At 34.3% G+C, this 17,653-nt stretch overlaps 2 protein-coding genes and 2 long non-coding RNA genes across 4 annotated transcripts; 2 read left to right on the forward strand and 2 right to left on the reverse strand.

Annotated features, from left to right (window-relative positions):
• Positions 1 to 30: 30 nt before the first annotated feature.
• Positions 31 to 3,678, forward strand: LOC115446965 (protein bric-a-brac 1). The gene is made up of 7 exons (XM_030173818.2): positions 31 to 234; positions 460 to 600; positions 843 to 974; positions 1,376 to 1,458; positions 1,887 to 2,026; positions 2,302 to 2,521; positions 3,496 to 3,678. The coding sequence occupies exons 1-7, from the start codon at positions 157 to 159 to the stop codon at positions 3,653 to 3,655; spliced, it is 954 nt and encodes a 317-aa protein (XP_030029678.1). The 5' UTR covers positions 31 to 156; the 3' UTR covers positions 3,656 to 3,678.
• LOC119190400 lies at positions 2,119 to 4,378 on the reverse strand. Its single transcript, XR_005112896.1, has 2 exons — positions 4,338 to 4,378; positions 2,119 to 3,030 (listed from the first exon to the last, which is right to left on the reverse strand). It is a non-coding gene; the product is annotated as an uncharacterized LOC119190400 (long non-coding RNA).
• A 3,594-nt stretch (positions 4,379 to 7,972) lies between these two features.
• On the reverse strand, positions 7,973 to 9,537 carry LOC119190455. The gene is made up of 2 exons (XR_005112920.1): positions 8,837 to 9,537; positions 7,973 to 8,770 (listed from the first exon to the last, which is right to left on the reverse strand). It is a non-coding gene; the product is annotated as an uncharacterized LOC119190455 (long non-coding RNA).
• Positions 9,538 to 11,980: 2,443 nt separating this feature from the next.
• On the forward strand, positions 11,981 to 17,358 carry LOC115446962 (protein tramtrack, beta isoform). Its single transcript, XM_030173812.2, has 7 exons — positions 11,981 to 12,247; positions 13,774 to 13,914; positions 14,101 to 14,232; positions 14,821 to 14,948; positions 15,832 to 15,941; positions 16,507 to 16,696; positions 17,177 to 17,358. The coding sequence occupies exons 1-7, from the start codon at positions 12,170 to 12,172 to the stop codon at positions 17,340 to 17,342; spliced, it is 945 nt and encodes a 314-aa protein (XP_030029672.1). The 5' UTR covers positions 11,981 to 12,169; the 3' UTR covers positions 17,343 to 17,358.
• Positions 17,359 to 17,653: the final 295 nt, after the last annotated feature.

Here is a 17,653-nt window from a genome sequence, read left to right on the forward strand (position 1 = left end):
TTTCGCGGTTTATTATGAAAGTTGAAACTGTCATTTGCTGTCAATTGTCAAAGATATTTTTCTTTTTGCTGTCAAAGTGGAGAAAACTCAAAACATTTGGTTTTGTTGTTAAAAACAAGAACATTTCGATATCAAAAAAGTCGTACAAATTGCAACATGGGAGAATCAAAATACTCCGTAATGTGGGATGCACACACAAATAGTATTTGTAAAGGGTTAAGTAAACTGCAACAGGTTAGTTTATGTACATGTTTGTTGTTATTTTCGTTGTTGATTATCATAACATAGCACGTGAATAGGCCTGTTGATATAGCTCCAGTGCACATCCTAGAATCTAAATTAACACCTCAAATATGGTTTATCAATTTCGGAAACCGAGAGCTGTAGCAATGTAAACCAATACCAAGCAAACAATGCTGTAACCTTTGTCCCTATATGGATAAAGTGAGTTTTTCACAGCGTGGAGAGTTCGTAGACATGACGCTAGCTGCGGACGGTCATTTCGTGAAGGTGCATAAGATGGTAATGTGTCTTATCAGTCCTTACATCAAGGAGCTGATCTCCTCGGCTGATTGTTCACACCCGGTCATATTTCTCAATGTAAGTTTAACTTATACTTAAAACATATACTTACTTACTTAACTTACATTAAAACATTACACTACATGTATATAAGTAAAGTTTGTAAAGTTTTTATTAATTAAGACAACATGCAAAGGCCAACATTAATGAACATTTTTTGTGTGGCCAATAAATACATTTTATTTTGGTATTGAGACACTGATAGAATCCATTTAGACAAGATATATTCCTGATTTTAGTATTTTGTTACATTTTTTCAGCAAATTTCTTATGAAACCTTGGCATCAATATTGGAGTATGCATACACTGGGCAAGTGTCAGTTGAAAAGAATCAATTAAACATTTTTATGGAAGCATGTCATTCGCTGCATATCAGTGGATTTGAAAATATGGTAGGATGTACAGATACTAGCAAATTTAATCAGTCTTTCGTTTAAATAATTTGAGCTATGATAGTTATTCTGTGTTTGATCTTACTTTGTTAAATAGTATTTAAGACATTATCCTTATATGACTTACGTTATTAATATTAATTATTATGATAAGTTATAAAGATTTAATTAGTTCTAAATATGTTATGGTCAATTTAATTTGCCTATGATTGACTGTAGCATATCTGTTGTGTCTTTAAGAGTGCAATGCCAATGTGGCACCCTTGGGGAGGTGTGCTATAAAAAAACCCTTGACATGGATATGAGAAAAGCTAGGCATGTTAAAATGAGTCCCAAACAATAGCAACTTGTTAGTTAAATTTCAGAGTTTGTCAATTAATGTTTGGTATTCACAATTTCAGGAGAGTGATAAAGTTTCATTTACAACTATGGACACTAAACCTACAAATATATCAAGTAAATATATATCCGAGAATATGCACAGGTGGGTCTTACACAGAAAACTCATACTTTTATAAATATTATACAACTGAGTAGAGTTATCGCTATTCTTAAGCATCAGCAAACCACTGTATTAGTAAACACCACACCCATACATAAACAGTAAAATCACCTTGATAGTCTTGTTACCCTCTCTATTCCTAATGACCTAACTTTGCAAACTTTTTATATAGACAAAAATACTACACTGCAAACTAATATTCATAAATATTATGTTGGCTTCTCTTATAAAGAATCTCACACTTTGTCGCTGCTGAGTGACACTACATCATGGTTTTCACCATGAGATATTGAGTCTTACAAGGTAAGGTAATTACATCCGCTACAGTAGTCATTAAATTGGAACACTACGGCACTCGCTTATTACTTTTATACATATTAATTACAAAATCAATAAATATTGTTTATTAGTTATAGTTTAACTGAACCTGACAACAGAACAGATGATGAAAATGATAATGAGATTACAAAAACCGAATATCTACATATTGTGGAAAATGAGAATGACGGAAATGAGCTAGAAGAAGACATAAAAGAACCTATTAAGAAAGGTAAAGCAATTTTAAAAACTATTTTGTTTTTGGCCCTGCTTTGAATTTTTATTACTGGAAAATCATGGTGACATGGGAAAATAAAACATTACTACTAAATTACTTTAACTTTATTACAACTAAGAGTAATGTTCTAGGCACTTCTTAAAGTCTAGTAATATAAAAAACACTTTGTTCATGTGTTATATATTAAACATTTAATCTAGGTTTTGTCTATCTTAGTTTTATTAACATCTACTTAGTATTTCAAGCATTATATTAATATCTTGTTTCAGGTCCTATTAAGCTTTCAACTTTTTCATTTAAAGAGCCTTCGGTCCAATACAGTCTGTCGAATCATGGCAATTTGCAGCTTATCCTCAATCGATATGTGTACAACCTGAGATATTCTGCAAGGAAGAATGGCCAGCGCACATGGCAGTGTGTAGACGGACACTGTAAGGGCAAAAAGTGTCCCGCGCGTGTCGTTACACATGGCGACGTCATCCTGGGAAGGTATGTAGATCTCTATTACAACTGTATGAAGAACTAGTTTTTGATAAGGTTAACAGCAGCATATTAATACTTGTTAGACATACAAGTTGCTGGCGGTAGGCTATGATCTATATCTGCCTGTATAGCAAGCACTGTACACAAGGTGTTAAAACCCGCCATAGTAGCTAACGTAAGTCGCGTTCCAAAATTAGCCTGTGTATATCTGGCTCCAACAGACTGCTATTTAAAGTTGTGTCGACTGTCGAGCGGTAATCATTTCTCGTCAGTCGACTTTCTATTAGACCCCACCCCACACCATCAGCTCATGTGCCGACCGTGTGCAATCAATTCCTTTGCGCATCCTAAGAGACAATGTAATCTTTAATAAATTTTATAATATTAAATGAAAAGTTATTGTGTAAAGTAAAGAAGCAGCTCGCCAGCCTTAGCACGGGCGCAGGTTGTTTGGTCGCGAGCGGCCCTCGGCACCTGTGTGCACCGCACACCCAGCACGATAGGTAAAGCCGCCTCTAAAAAAAATAACTCCAAATAGTATTGTACCGCTCTTGTCAGTTGTCACCCTGAGATGTTTGTAATTGTTTTGTAGGTGTAAACTAAAATAATATTCAGTTGTACGTATACATCATGAGTAGAACTTATAAGTATCTACTGTTCTTTTTTACATTGCATGCCTAAATGTAACCACATTCTCAACTCCTTGAAAATAACACTTTACAATAAGTTACCGAACCGTAGATGGTAAATAAAAGAGTAAGTTTCGAAAAAAAAAACATATATGGTGGATTTTGACGTAATGTTAGCAAAGGCGAACGGGCATGTGGTTTCATTTATTAACGCAATGTCAAAATGACCCTGTTTAAACTTACGAGTTAGTAAAATATTTTCTGGGCTAATTAGTCAAATATGATATGATCTACCTAAATCAAACTCCTGCTTAATAAAAACAAAAAAAAAATCTATTACTTCCTTTCCAGAGTGAAACCTCACAATCATCCGCATCACGATAAGAAAATACTACAGAAAGTGCAAGCGAGAACCATCTTCGCAACTCTACGGGACGCAGAGCAACAAGTCAAACGGATACAGAGAGAGAAAGAGAAGGAGTACCAAGCCGCATGCAACAATACGAAATAGATTAAACTTTTGTACAAAACCAATTACTATTCTTTAATTTTAACCCTTTATTTCTATGTCTGTGTATGTAGTTATTTTTCTAATAATGTATTAGGTAAACCGTTTTACATTGGATGTTTGGCAGTATACTGGATTTGCGATGAAGTCTTTTTTTTTTATTCCGCGCATTAGGAAGGGCTGCGAGCTACCTCCGACGGAAATATCTAAGTTATCAACAATTGCTCTTGGGCGATACCGCTTAAAGCAGTCCATCTCCAGCTATGAGAAGGCTGAAAAACCCCTGCGCACTGAAGGTCGCCTGGTGAATGGGATGTACAGTCGGCCACAAAAATACCTGAACTACTTCAAAACGCTTTTAAACATGAGCTTCAATCGAGATATTCTTATTTCTTTACCTAAAATAAAGTAAACTTTGTAAAAAATATTTTAGTGAAGAAAAAACTATTGTTGACATAGAAACAAATTTCAACGCAATTTGAAATATTGAATTCGTTCAGCTACAATATGTGGTTGAATGTGCGGATGTATATCTGGTTTATAGAATATTTTTTTCTTGGTATGTTTAAATGAAATGGTATGTATGTACACTGATGCCTTTTATCCCCAAAGATTTACGCAGAAGTTGCAATCGCTATCGTAGACATATTCTACTAATCAGAGACCAATAAACTAGACTACCAACCTGAACATAACAGTGACTAAACACTCCTGCTTGGCGGCAGAAATAGACATCGCGATGGTACCTACCCACGGCGGACTCTCACATATGAGAGACCTACCATCAGTGAACAACTATGTTCACTAGAATAGGACTTAAAACTATTTCACATAAAGCAGTCAGTTTTACATATTTCTTCAAATTATAGGTCGTCCCTATAAAAAGTTAGTTTTACAAAACTATTTATAAATCTAAATAGTTGTTTAGATCCAATAATACAAAAGACAACTCGACTAAAATGTCTCACGTCACAACACTATTGTGTTCACTCGTTTGTCAATTGTTAAATCAGGAGGTGGACACTTAGAACATTTTGTGTAATGATGAATGATTATATATCTTAATGCCGTTACATAGAGTTTCGTTTTGGTTGACAAAAGGACGTCTCATCGTAACATCTTGTACCAACATAATAATCCAATAAATTTTGAAAGTATGTTGGCTACCATGATAGTTGATAATTTGCCGCCATTATTGACGGTAGATTTGTCATTGTTTTTTTTTAATAATAAGAAATCTTTATTTGGAATAAATAATACAGTTTTTTTAAAAATACAATGTTCGAAAATATCTGCATTAGTTGGGTAACTGTGTCGCAGATATTAACGCCCACCTCCGTAAAGTCGATAGTTGTATTCCACAATGTAAAGAAAACTTTCAAAAGGTACTTAACAGCCATTTTGTTGTTACAGATTTACATTCACGTAAAGTAAGGGAATATAAGTTAAGAAACTTGTTTGCTTTGTTATATAATCGGGGTCCAATAAAATAAAAATGTTGACTGGATGCAGCAGTTCTACAGGTGTCTGATTGACATACTAAATCTCTTCTTCGTTTTTTGATACTGGGAGTAAAATTAAGCTCCGAATGTTGACGAAGAATAATTTTATATTTTATAATGTTGAAGTTTATTTGCAAAAAAATTTTATAATTGCGATTATGTTCAATAATAAGTTAAGTTTTATGCCGAATACGTTGAGTTGAGCCAGCTTTTCCGTTTCGTGTATATTTCTTCTTGAAGGAATTTGTGTAGTGTGTGTTACGAGATAGTGATTCTTATTATTCCGAGATATTGACTCTAATTCTGTTTACATTTGTGTAGTTTATTGATTTTGTGTGCGAGAATGGGGAAAAGAATTAATGTGTATAAAAATGTGAGGTTTGTGGCATACAAAAGTACCCAAAGTCAAACATATTTATGGCTAAGTATCCACTTGATCTACACTGGTAACAGAAAATTTATATTATGATTTAAAACATTACATAAAAGTGATGTATATTTAATTCAAATTTACAACCTCAGGTAGTCGTTGAAGAGAATACTCTAGATTATGGAGTTTCAATTCTATGCTTAGTAACTTAATCAAAAAGGCACGTGTGAAATCTATGAATTTGCCCTTGCAATAATTGTATCATAGTAATTGTTGATTAGACGGAAAAAGATCATATCTGTAAGGTATAAAATTTTTCAATTTCCATATAAAATTGGAAATAAATAACGGAAAACTGGAGTGTTATGAATTCCTAAGTAGGAGACCTAAACATTATACAATTTATACATAAGAAATTCACGTGATAATATTGTGTATTTTCTAATTAAATAAAGGGAATAATTAATAATTGTGGACGTTTTATTTTTAATATTCTAAATTCAATCATAATTTATACCAGTGTAAGATTTATGGTCAGCAATTTTTATCGATATAAAGCTGTCGATACAAAATTATCGATAATATCGATTAAATAAGGAACGTCCCTAGAAACGAGCAGATTTATAGTAAGTTGGCAGCCTTGCGTATCATTTTTCTGCGTAATTTTGGTAGGAAAAAAAGCGCGGGAAACTTGGAAATAGGCGGACGTGTTTTTTTTTAATCTTGATAAAAAATAATTAATTTTGTAAATATAAGTTATCAGTAGGGTTAAATTTTCTGTATATTTTGTAGATTAGTGTTTTTAGTTTAGTTCATCATTTTTGGTAAGTTTTTGCATATATTTAAACTGTAGAATAGTAAGGTCTTATGAATTTGCCGCCTGATCCGGGGGCTTAGTCCCTCCGGCGGGCAACTTTGTCACAATTGAGACTGAAAAGTCACATAATTATGCCTCCGAGTCGGGTATGGAGACAGATGCATCTGCATCAGCCCGGCCTCTAAAAAGAAGTCGCCGACATGTATGCAAGCGTTGCAATAAAAGACGTAAAAACACGGCTCTTCTGATGATAACCTACATGGCTGTGATTGCGAAGATCTTTCTCAGACTAGTCAACCCCAATCGATTAACAAACTTATTACCTCAGAAACCCCGATTCCCGCGCAAACTGTAGGCAGGAAAGTATATGATGGTTCGGATAGTGCGCCTTTTGTTATTCACGTACAAAAACATATTATTCAGGACAATGACTCTACCACTTTGCATCCACTTTCGTTTGGGAGATTCCTACAACGTAACAATTTTAAAAATATTATTAATGGTAGTGTTAAGAGGATAGGCAGAAATAAAATTTCTTTGGCTTTTTCTACATTTATTGACGCCAACTCTTTTATTACTCATGAAAATCTGTCTAAATTTAATTATAAGGCATTCATTCCGTCTTTTAACGTAACTAGAATGGGTTTAGTGCGTGGTGTGCCAGTAGAGTGGTCTCCGGAAGAGATAATAGAAAATTCATCTGTACCAATTGGTTGTGGACCTATTTTAAAAGTCCGCAGATTAAACTTTAAAACTTTAGTAGACGGCTCTATGGTGTGGAAGCCCTCTCAAACCATTGTATGCACATTTGATGGCCAAGTTCTTCCAAAACGAATTTTTATGTCCTACAATTCAATGCCTGTGGACCTTTATATTTACCCTACTATACAGTGCTTTTATTGCTGTCGGTTTGGGCACACTAAAATACAATGTAGGAGCAAACCAAGGTGTTACAAATGCGGCGATAGCCATACTGGGGAGACTCTTGTGACAGGGATGAACGTAATGCCAATTGCTGCTTATGCTCAGGTTTTCACTTTGCTACTAGTAAAGTATGTCCTGAGCTCTCAAGGCAGATACAAATAAAAACCTATATGGCCCAGAACTCTGTATCTTATGCAGAAGCCAGTAAATTGCTCCCACCAGTGACTAAATCTTTTGCTGACACCCTTATATCTCAAACTCCCAGAGAAATTGAAACTTCTTCACCTATTACATTCAATCAACATTCTTCAAGTTATAAAAAAAACTGTTTTTCGCAAACCTCAGCCCCCCAAGAGCCCTTCTAAAGGGTATAATAAGGAAGCCCACAACAATATTTTAAAAGAATTTAGAATTCCTGAGCCCACTAACGGCTGTGCCATCAATGAAGTACTTAAAGACAATACTGTAAAACAATTCAATATCATGGAATTTATTCACGGCATTAATTAACCTTTTATCCTCATTTAACATATCACCGTCCAACGCTGCTTCACTTCATAGTCTCATTTCTTGATATCACCCCAAAATGGACAATCAAGTTCATTTAATCCAATGGAATTGCCGCTAGCGCCAATAAATAAAAAAGTGATATTATTTATTTAATAAATAAATACGAACCTTTAGTTTTTGCCTTGTGTGAAACATGGTTCAAATCAAATAATATATTTAAAATTAATGGTTATACAACAGTAAGAGAGGATAGACCAGATGGATATGGTGGAGTAGCTATACTTGTGAAGGATTCAATTCCTTTCACTGTGGTTTCTCTACCATCACACAGTGAAGAAATCTCAATCATAGCTATAATTATAAATAAAACATGTATTATATCTGTATATATATCTCACCCTTCTCATTCTTCACTTAATGAAATTAACAGTATTCTTTCCACACTTACTAATCCTTATATACTGTTAGGTGATTTTAACTGCCATCACCAGTCATGGGGTAGTTCAACTTCTAACTCCTATGGGGAAGAACTACTCAATATATTTGATACACATAATTTATGTATATTAAATTCTGGTTCCCCCACACGTCGCAGTGATCCAAGTCAGAACAATAGCGCAATAGATTTATCTGTCTGCACTCCTAACTTTGCTTCTCGTCTCACTTGGTGCACCCTTCCCTTAACATATGGTAGTGATCATTTCCCTATCAAAATATCTTTTCCATTCCCAATCCCACATTCACAACCTAGAATATCTCACTTAAAACACAAACTTCCACATAGTAAGAGCAGCACTTGGCTAAATTATAAAAATTATGTTGACAATCAGCTATCTTCTCTTCCAATTGTCAATAATGGAAATGAGCAGGATTGTGCAGAAGTATTAGCTAAAATTCTTGTTTCCGCTGCAGATGATGCTTTCCCAGTAAAAATAATCATTCATTTAGGAAGATCCCAATGCCTCCGTGGTGGGACTCGGAATGCACAGCTGCAGCTAAAAAAACGTAAAGAAGCTGAAATAGAATATAGTTTAAATATGACCCAAGAAAACTTCATATACCTCTCTAGTATCATTACACAGACTCGAAAACTCTATAAACTGAAGAAAAGAGAGAGTTGGCATAATTTTTGCTCTGTCATTTCACCGAATACACCCCTTCAGCTGTTTGGCGTAATATTAGGAGATTCCGGTCTGCATTTTCCGACCACACTACTTCCCGTATCCCGGATAATTTAGCAGGTGAATTTATAGATACATTAGCTCCTCCCTGGGTACCTCAAGAAGTTACTTTACAACCGGTAATTCGTGTGGAATCCAATATAACCTCTGATGACACGTCATTAAAAATCCCTTTCAATATTGAGGAATTGAAAGGTATCCTTTCTAATACTGTAGACTCATCTCCAGGTATCGATGGCATCCCATACTCATTTTTATCTAATGCTAGTCCCACTGTTCATTCTTATTATTTATCTCTTATCAATTCCGTAATGACAACAGGAAACATTCCTCAGATGTGGAAACGTCATGTGGTGTTGCCAATTCTCAAACCTAGTAAAATTCCGTCTGATATTTCATCATATCGTCCTATCGTTCTCAGTCCGGTTCTAATGAAAATAGCAGAGCATCTTATTAAAAATCGGCTAGAATGGTACATAGAAAATAAAGACTTACTGCCAAAAACTCAATACGGTTTTCGAAAAGGAAAAAGTACATTCGACTGTTTAAGTATTTTTACTACAGATGTTCGTTTATCCTTCTCAAAAATTGCTCGACAGTTGCTGTATTTCTAGATATAAATGGGGCTTATGATAACGTCATATTATCTATCCTGCATAAGAAATTACAATCACTCAGCGTTCCAATAAATCTCTCAAATTTCATAATAAACATTTTTCATGATCGTACGGTTAGCATTTCAACTACTCAGCAACAGTTAATTCGACATGTATGGAAAGGGCTTCCGCAAGGCTCGGTACTTAGTCCTTTGTTATACAATATATACACGTACGACTTGGACCGCTCTTTTAATAATGATGTTCAAGTTTTACAATATGCGGACGACTTACTACTATATTATAGTTCCCATTCAGTAGAACACGCTTGTTTAGTTTTAAACTCTGCTCTTCAATCTCTATCGTTATGGCTTCTCCAAAACGGCTTAGATATTTCCACTTCTAAAAGTGCAGCAGTTTTATTTTCCAAAAAAAGGAGTCCCCAAACAATAAACGTTATTTACCGTGATACTCCAATCCCAGTCAAAAATAATTTTAAATATTTAGGCGTAGTCTTGGACTCTAAACTTTCTGGTACTTCACATTGCGACTACGTTGTTAATAAGGTTGAGCGCCACATTAACATGCTAAGATGTTTATCTGGTGTGTGGTGGGGCGCCCACCCCATTCATTAAAACTTGTTTATAATGCTATAATTAGAAGCATTTTTGATTATGGTTCATTCTTGCTGGAACCAGGTGCAGCTTATTCTTTTAAAAAATTAGATAACCTTCAATCAAAATCACTACGCATAATTACAGGGGCAATGAAATCTAGCCCTATTAATGCATTGCAAGTGGAGTGTTGTGAACCTCCACTATGTCACAGGAGGCAATACCTTGCTGATAAATACTTATTTAAAATTATTCAATTTTCCTCCCATCCCCTCTTTCCATTACTGGAAGCTCTGTCTAAATACTATTCCACTATACCTAGTCATCGTTCCCGTAATCCTCCATGCCTAATTATAAGTTATAAAAAAATCTTTTCCATCCCGGCCCCCACTCATCGTTTTAATAAATTCCCGCTCTTCAACAACTGCTACAACTCGTTAATTTTCTCTCCTAGTATAATTTATGACTGTGTTAATAAAACTGCGCCCAATATAAAAATCTCATTCAACGCATTTCTTGAAGAACGTTTTGAGGGCTTCCATTACCTGTACACAGATGCTTCTAAATTTTCATTTTCGGAATGTGTTGGCATTGGTGTTTTTCACTCTCAATACAAGATCGTTCAAAAAATTAAGCTTCCTCCGGAATCATCTGTTTTTACTGGCGAATGTTTTGGAATACTGAAGGCTATAGAATATGTTCTTTTACTTAAATTAAATAAAGCTGTTATCTTTTCCGATTCGCTAAGTGCTCTACAAGCCATCTTTAAATTTCCTTTTAAATATAACGGTATTTTGCCAGTTATTCTCCAAATAAGAGAGTTGGCGCACAAATGTATTTTGAGGGGATACTTATTATATTTTGTATGGATTCCTAGTCATTCTGGAATCCACGGCAACGAAACCGTCGACAAACTAGCTAAGGATGCGGTGCAAAGTGGTGACTTATTTCCATTTAAAAACTACAGTCAAGACTTACAATCATTGCCGAAATTTTTTCTACGAGACTCTTGGAAAGAAACATGGTCATCTAGTTGCATAATGAAGGGCCGCTACTACTCCGTCATCCAGCCTCAGATCCCAACGAAACCGTGGTTTTTCAGAGTTAAGTTTGACAAGGTCGAGACTTCTATTCTTATTCGTATTAGGCTTGGTCACACTTGTGTCCCTGCTCACCTCGCCAGACTCAATATAGTAAACAGCCCTATGTGCGTTTGTGGATCAGATGTTGGCGACTTAAATCATATTCTGTTTTCTTGCTCTCAATTTGACCGTACATCTATGATTTGCTCCCTTCTAGACCTTTGTATTCCTTTTCCATCTTCTATCCTCTCTTTACTTAGTACAAATAATTTTTCTGTGTATAAATGTATTGCATCATTTTTCATTAAGAACAATATAAAATTGTAATTATTTCATCCTCATCCATCATTAGTGTTATGTTTTTGTAAATTGTATTTTTTATTTAATTTTTATTTTATGTAAGGCATAGTTTTTCCTTTTTCCTTTCAAACCCTCCCTGATATCCTCTTTTCTAAATTTCTTTACCAGTCTTAATTTTATATCTCAAACTGTTTCCCTACCTTTGTCCTATGCAAAAACCGTCAGCAAAGAAACCTAACATTGCAATCTCAAGCTGCGCAAGCCAATATTATGAATATTTGCATCAACTTGTCTTTGGCTAAATGCACTAGACGTGCGAAGCCATGAAGAAAAAAAAAAAAAAAAAAAAAAAATTTTGGTACAAAATGTAATTCTACTGGGCTCACGTATGTGTGCGTGAGCTCAAATTCAATGTACTAAGTGCCGCCTCTTCTTACGTAGTATATTACTTACTCTATGTGTTAAATGTTAACAAACAAAATATATGTATCTAAAATTTTATTTTCATGAAAAATTAAAGCTATATTACACAATTTATTTTTCATTCGTAAATAAAAATTAAATTAATTATTGTCCTATTTTTTCTGTTAAACGTATGTGTCTAATTTACAATTATCAACCATGACAAATGAACAATATTCTCTCTCCTGGCAGAGTTATCAGAAAAATATTTGCAAAGGACTTGGCTCCTTACAAGAGGTGAGTAGATAAGTTTAAATGTGTAAAATAATAGGCCTATAACCTAAACGCTTTCCCACTCACCAAGGAATATTAACAATACGAATGTTTGTGACGATATTTGTAAAAAGTAAACTTAGATACTCCTGAATGTTGTACAAAATTTTTACATAAATAAAGTATGTCCTGGAAAAATAGAGATAAGACTTGTATACTTATAAGTAAACATCTTTTAAGAGACTGCAGTCAGTAAATCATAGTTTATCTATACTATTATATAAAGCTGAAGAGTTTGTTTGTTTGTTTGAACGCGCTAATCTCAGGAACTACCGGTCCAAACAGAAAAAATATTTTTGCGTTGGATAGCCCTTTGTTCGTGGAGTGCTATAGGCTATATATCATCACGCTATACCCAATAGGAGCGGAGCAGTAATGGCTAATCTCAGGAACTACCGGTCCAAACTGAAAAATTCTTTTTGCGTTGGATAGCCCTTTGTTCGTGGAGTGCTATAAGCTATATATCATCACGCTATATCCAATAGGAGCAGAGCAGTAATGTCTTATCTCAGGAACTACCGATTCAAACTGAAAAATTCTTTTTGTGTTGAATAGTCCTTTGTTTGTGGAGTGCTCAAAGTTATATATCATCATGCTATGACCAATAGGAGCGGAGCAGTAATGGCTAATCTCAGGAACTACCGATTCAAACTGAAAAATTCTTTTTGTGTTGAATAGTCCTTTGTTTGTGGAGTGCTCAAAGTTATATATCATCATGCTATGACCAATAGGAGCGGAGCAGTAATGGCTAATCTCAGGAACTACTGGTTTCAACTGAAAAATTCGTTTTGTGTTGCATAGCTCTTTATTTGTGGAGCGCTATAGGCTATATATCATCACGCTATGACCAATAGGAGCGGAGCAGTAATGGCTAATCTCAGGAATTACCGGTTTGAACTGAAAAAATGTTTTTGTGTTGGATAGCCCTTTGTTCCTGGAGTGCTATAGGCTATATATCGTCACGCTATGACCAATAGGAGCGGAGCAGTTATGAAACATGTTGCAAAAACGGGGGAAAATTATTAGTTTTGAGGGCTTCCGTTGCGTGCGCTGCGTAAACGGTTAAAGTTATGCAACAATGATGTATGACGGGATTGTTCCTCTTAAAAAGTTCTAAAAAATATATTATAAAACAAAGTCCCCTGCTACATCTGTCTGCCTGAACGTGTTAAACTCAAAAACTATCCAACATATTAAGATGAAATTTGGTATGGAGACAGTTTGAGACCCTGGGAAGAACATAGGCTCCCGGGAAACTACTACTTTTATAACGAAAACTTTAGCCTGAAAAACTTTATAACGCGGGCGGAGCCGCGGGCAAAAGCTAGTCAATTATATTATGAGTGAGAAGTAAAATTTATTTCTTTTTATTTTGGGGTATTCGAGGAGCTTACGGCAAATTTTACAAAATAAGTTATAACTTAAATAACTATACGCCAATTACAAGCTTCTACACATAGAAATATTTTTTTATATAATTTTTGTTACAGCGTGGAGAGTTTGTTGACATGACTCTAGCTGCGGACGGTCATTTTGTGAAGGTGCACAAGATGGTGATGTCTCTCATTAGTCCATACATCAAGGATCTGATCACCTCAGCCGACTGCTCTCATCCTGTAATATTTCTTAATGTAAGTTTAGCTTTTAAGTTTATCAAAAAACAATTTTTAAGCTAAGTATTTACTATGAAATTATTTATATAATTGCTAAAGGATATTTTAAGTACCTTTATTTAAGTACTTAGATATAGAATTTATGATTTAATATTTTTGAATAAAAGAGAAGTGTTAATGGTAATATGTTTAATGCATTTTTAGAACATTACATATACAACATTGTCTTCAATATTAGAGTACATATACACGGGCGAAGTGTGTGTGACGCGGGATAATCTGAGTGAAGTTCTGCAAGCTGGGAAGGCGTTGCACATAAAGGGATTGGTTGATATGGTATACATTTTATTTATATAATAATGCAAAATATTGTACACATTTGGGTGTTTGTAACAAATAAACAGAAACTATTCAATGGATTTTAATGGAATTAGGGATTTTCTGGAGATTATTTGAGAAAATTCCTTCCATGTTTGCCTGTAATAGGTAAATTCTTATTATGGAATAGGACAAATTGGACTATTTTCCCACGAAAGGTTTTTGACAGCAGATCGTTCTACACTCAACTAAGCTATAGATACAAATCAAATGTTAACCATAAATAATTTTTACTCGTGGTCAACCAGTGGGCGATATTTGTTGGCCGAATTTAATTGCATTTGTATTGTAACAAATATTCATCTTTCTGCACTATCTGTATATGAATTTTAATTATGGCAAATCTCACACTCCATGCATGCTATGTGCTTAAAAAAGGCTGCAGTTTTTATTTCAGGAAATAATATACAGTATGTATTTTTAGTTGAAGGATCTGTTCAAACATATTTTATATATATTTTGGACAAGAATGGAAGAGTGAATATCCACCTCAAACAGATCCCTTAAGTGTACTTAAATAAATACTGTATATAATTTTTTTTTAAGATTGAAAGCTCTGAATCTGGACACGTTGAAACTGACCTTGCTACCTTAAAAGTGAATGAGTCTACATCCCTCAGAATGCATGATTACAGGACCGAAACAATATCAGATGACATGGACACTGCTAAAGGGTAATGATTTATCTATACTTTGTGTTTACTTGGCTACACATTTATTGCATATGCACTTGATGTTAAGGTGGTAGCTCAAGGTCCATTTTCATACATTTTGGTTTCGGCTTTAATCTGGGTAAGTTCTGCTATTTTATTACATGCAAGGATTATTGTGACGTGTATGACCAATCTTACTTTTGAATAGGATCTTAAGTAAACATTCTAAATACTGAACTATCTAATTAACTATACTTGAGTTGTTTGAATACTTGTAATCAGAGCGAAGAGTTAGATCTATTAAGGCGATACCTCAAGGTCCATTTTCATACATTTTGTTTCGGCTTTAATCTGGGTAACTAAACAAGTATTGGCAAGTAAAGAATTTAAATTCACGTCTAGTTAGTGATTAGTTCTCGCAGTTGAAAGAAAAACGTAAAAATAATTAATAATCATGGATATTTCTGCCTTTAAAATTTCGTCATATAAAATTTTAAAGGCCGAAATATCCATGATTATTAATTATTTTTACGTTTTTCTTTCAACTGCGAGAACTAATCACTAACTAGACGTGAATTTAAATTCTTTACTTGCCAATACTTGTTTAGTTACCCAGATTAAAGCCGAAACAAAATGTATGAAAATGGACCTTGAGCTACCACCTTAAGTGAAGTGAAGCCTAACAAAAATATTAACTGGGAAGAGCTAAATTCCAAGACAGGCCGCATTTATTCCCGTCGGCCTAATTTCTTCTTCAGTCTTCATTTACTATAGGTGGCCATATTTGGGTATGATACATATCTGCATTAAAAAATAATTAAAGGCAACTCATCTCTATTTTATCACAGTGTAAATATAATTATTGAGTAAATCAACTAATTTAAAACTTAAAATGCTATTCCAGGGAACCATTATCACCTGTAGCAAATGAGTCAAGTAGTAAAACAACACAGGTGCTGACTAGTAGACCAACAGTTCAGAACATAATGTCAAAGAAAAGTAAAGATCAGTCAGGTAAGATGTTTCTATATACAGGTTATTTAATTTATAAATGTTATTATATTTTGATCTATCTATCTATATCTCTACTAGATGGTGTGAATTTTAGACAATAATATGTCAAGGATGCGGCTTATATGATCTTTCCTTTCTGCTAAAGTGCCGCGTATATGTGGCAGAGAGCAGCGCAGAGATTTTTTTACTGTCAAACTATTATCGACATTTGCCTTCATTGAAATAATGTTTAAAATCAATTAACACCGTAATGTAATGCAATTTATTATGCAATGCGCCGGCCCTAATAGCACATACTCATGCATGCATTTATAAAAAAAAAAATAGTATGCGTATAACAGACAAGTACTTACTTAAGATTTATTTATGTATAACAAGTTGTAAAAACATGTATTATTTGATAAAATAATGCTCAGTAGGCCGGTTAGGAATGAAAAAATATTTGAATAGGTTTATTCATTTCTGTCATATATAATTAATGTATACCAGCTATTTATTCCTCCACAATTTGAGTTCATGCAAATTGATGAATAATCCACTTTGCTATAAAATTTTGTTTTTACAGTTGTCGATTCTCAAATACAATATTCGATGTCGAACCAGGGCAATCTTCAAATGGTTTTGAACCGATACGTGTACAACGTACGCTATTTGTACAAAAACTCAAACCGCAGAATGTGGAGATGTATATTCTATCCCAAACAACTGAGATGTCCTGCCTACGTCATTACTGAAAATGATAAAATAATAGAGAGGTAAGTTTACAAATCTGTTCCGAATACAGAATGCATACTGTTGTTTGCACCAGTATTGGCTATGCCCAGACTTCTGCTTGTATATTTACTTAATAAATTAGTAATAAATAAATCTCCATATAATTCGATTTTCGTTGATGGAAGAAATGAGTGGTGCGTGCGGCTTTTTGGTATAAGTAATGATCATGACGTGATGTGATATGCTATGTGCTGCCATTTACCGTCCTAACCCCCTCCCCTGAATGTGCCATAAGAAATTCGACACGAAATATGCCTGTTTGATAATAATTGCGGTTGACAATGTGGAAGTGACATCTAAATCTCTCGACCAATCACAATGAAAGAACACGTACGTTCGTGTTTCATGCTACATTCTAGGGCCTGCTCATTCCATGCAAATATCTTGTTCTCATATGCTTTATTGAGGTTAGGGTTTGTATCTCAGTAGGTATTTATTTAACACTTATTGCTTCCTTCCAGGTGTTGTACACATAATCACGCGTTTCACGATAAAAATATAATACGAAAAGTTCGAGATGGCAGAGTGTTTACGGTTCTTAAAGATGCGCAATTGGAAATAGAAATACAGAAAAGGACAAAAGATTCTACAGTCGAAGAGCAAACTAATAGTGTAGATTCGCAATAAACTTTAGCACATAATCGATTTTAATTTTATTTGTACAAAATATTACAAAAAATCCTAGTTCACTGCATATGACGAAATTTAGATTTTTGGAGAACATTGAGTTTTAAGATAAGTAAAGTCTAGTTGTTTTATAATGGTGCCAATATAAAAAGAAGGCAGAGGCAATGAGGTCCCTATGTTTATAAAAACGTATGTCTACTGAAGGCAAGTTTTTTTTTAAATTATTATGCCTTGCATTTCTAAAACAATGTGCTAAGTTCAAAACTTTAAATAGGTGATTACCACCACATGTGTGGAATACAAAAACAATA

This window comes from Manduca sexta, chromosome 24, assembly GCF_014839805.1.
Source record: "Manduca sexta isolate Smith_Timp_Sample1 chromosome 24, JHU_Msex_v1.0, whole genome shotgun sequence".
Lineage (NCBI taxonomy): Eukaryota > Metazoa > Arthropoda > Insecta > Lepidoptera > Sphingidae > Manduca > Manduca sexta.

Bases quoted from the DNA above. Each gene is read 5' to 3' on its own strand.
- LOC115446965 (XM_030173818.2), top strand. From the start codon at position 157: ATGGGAGAATCAAAATACTCCGTAATGTGGGATGCACACACAAATAGT. The intron at 235-459 runs GTTAGTTTATGT...AGTTTTTCACAG, and splicing joins GGTTAAGTAAACTGCAACAG to CGTGGAGAGTTCGTAGACAT. The intron at 2,027-2,301 runs GTAAAGCAATTT...ATCTTGTTTCAG, and splicing joins AAAAGAACCTATTAAGAAAG to GTCCTATTAAGCTTTCAACT.
- LOC115446962 (XM_030173812.2), top strand. From the start codon at position 12,170: ATGACAAATGAACAATATTCTCTCTCCTGGCAGAGTTATCAGAAAAAT. The intron at 14,949-15,831 runs GTAATGATTTAT...ATGCTATTCCAG, and splicing joins GACATGGACACTGCTAAAGG to GGAACCATTATCACCTGTAG. The intron at 15,942-16,506 runs GTAAGATGTTTC...TTGTTTTTACAG, and splicing joins GAAAAGTAAAGATCAGTCAG to TTGTCGATTCTCAAATACAA.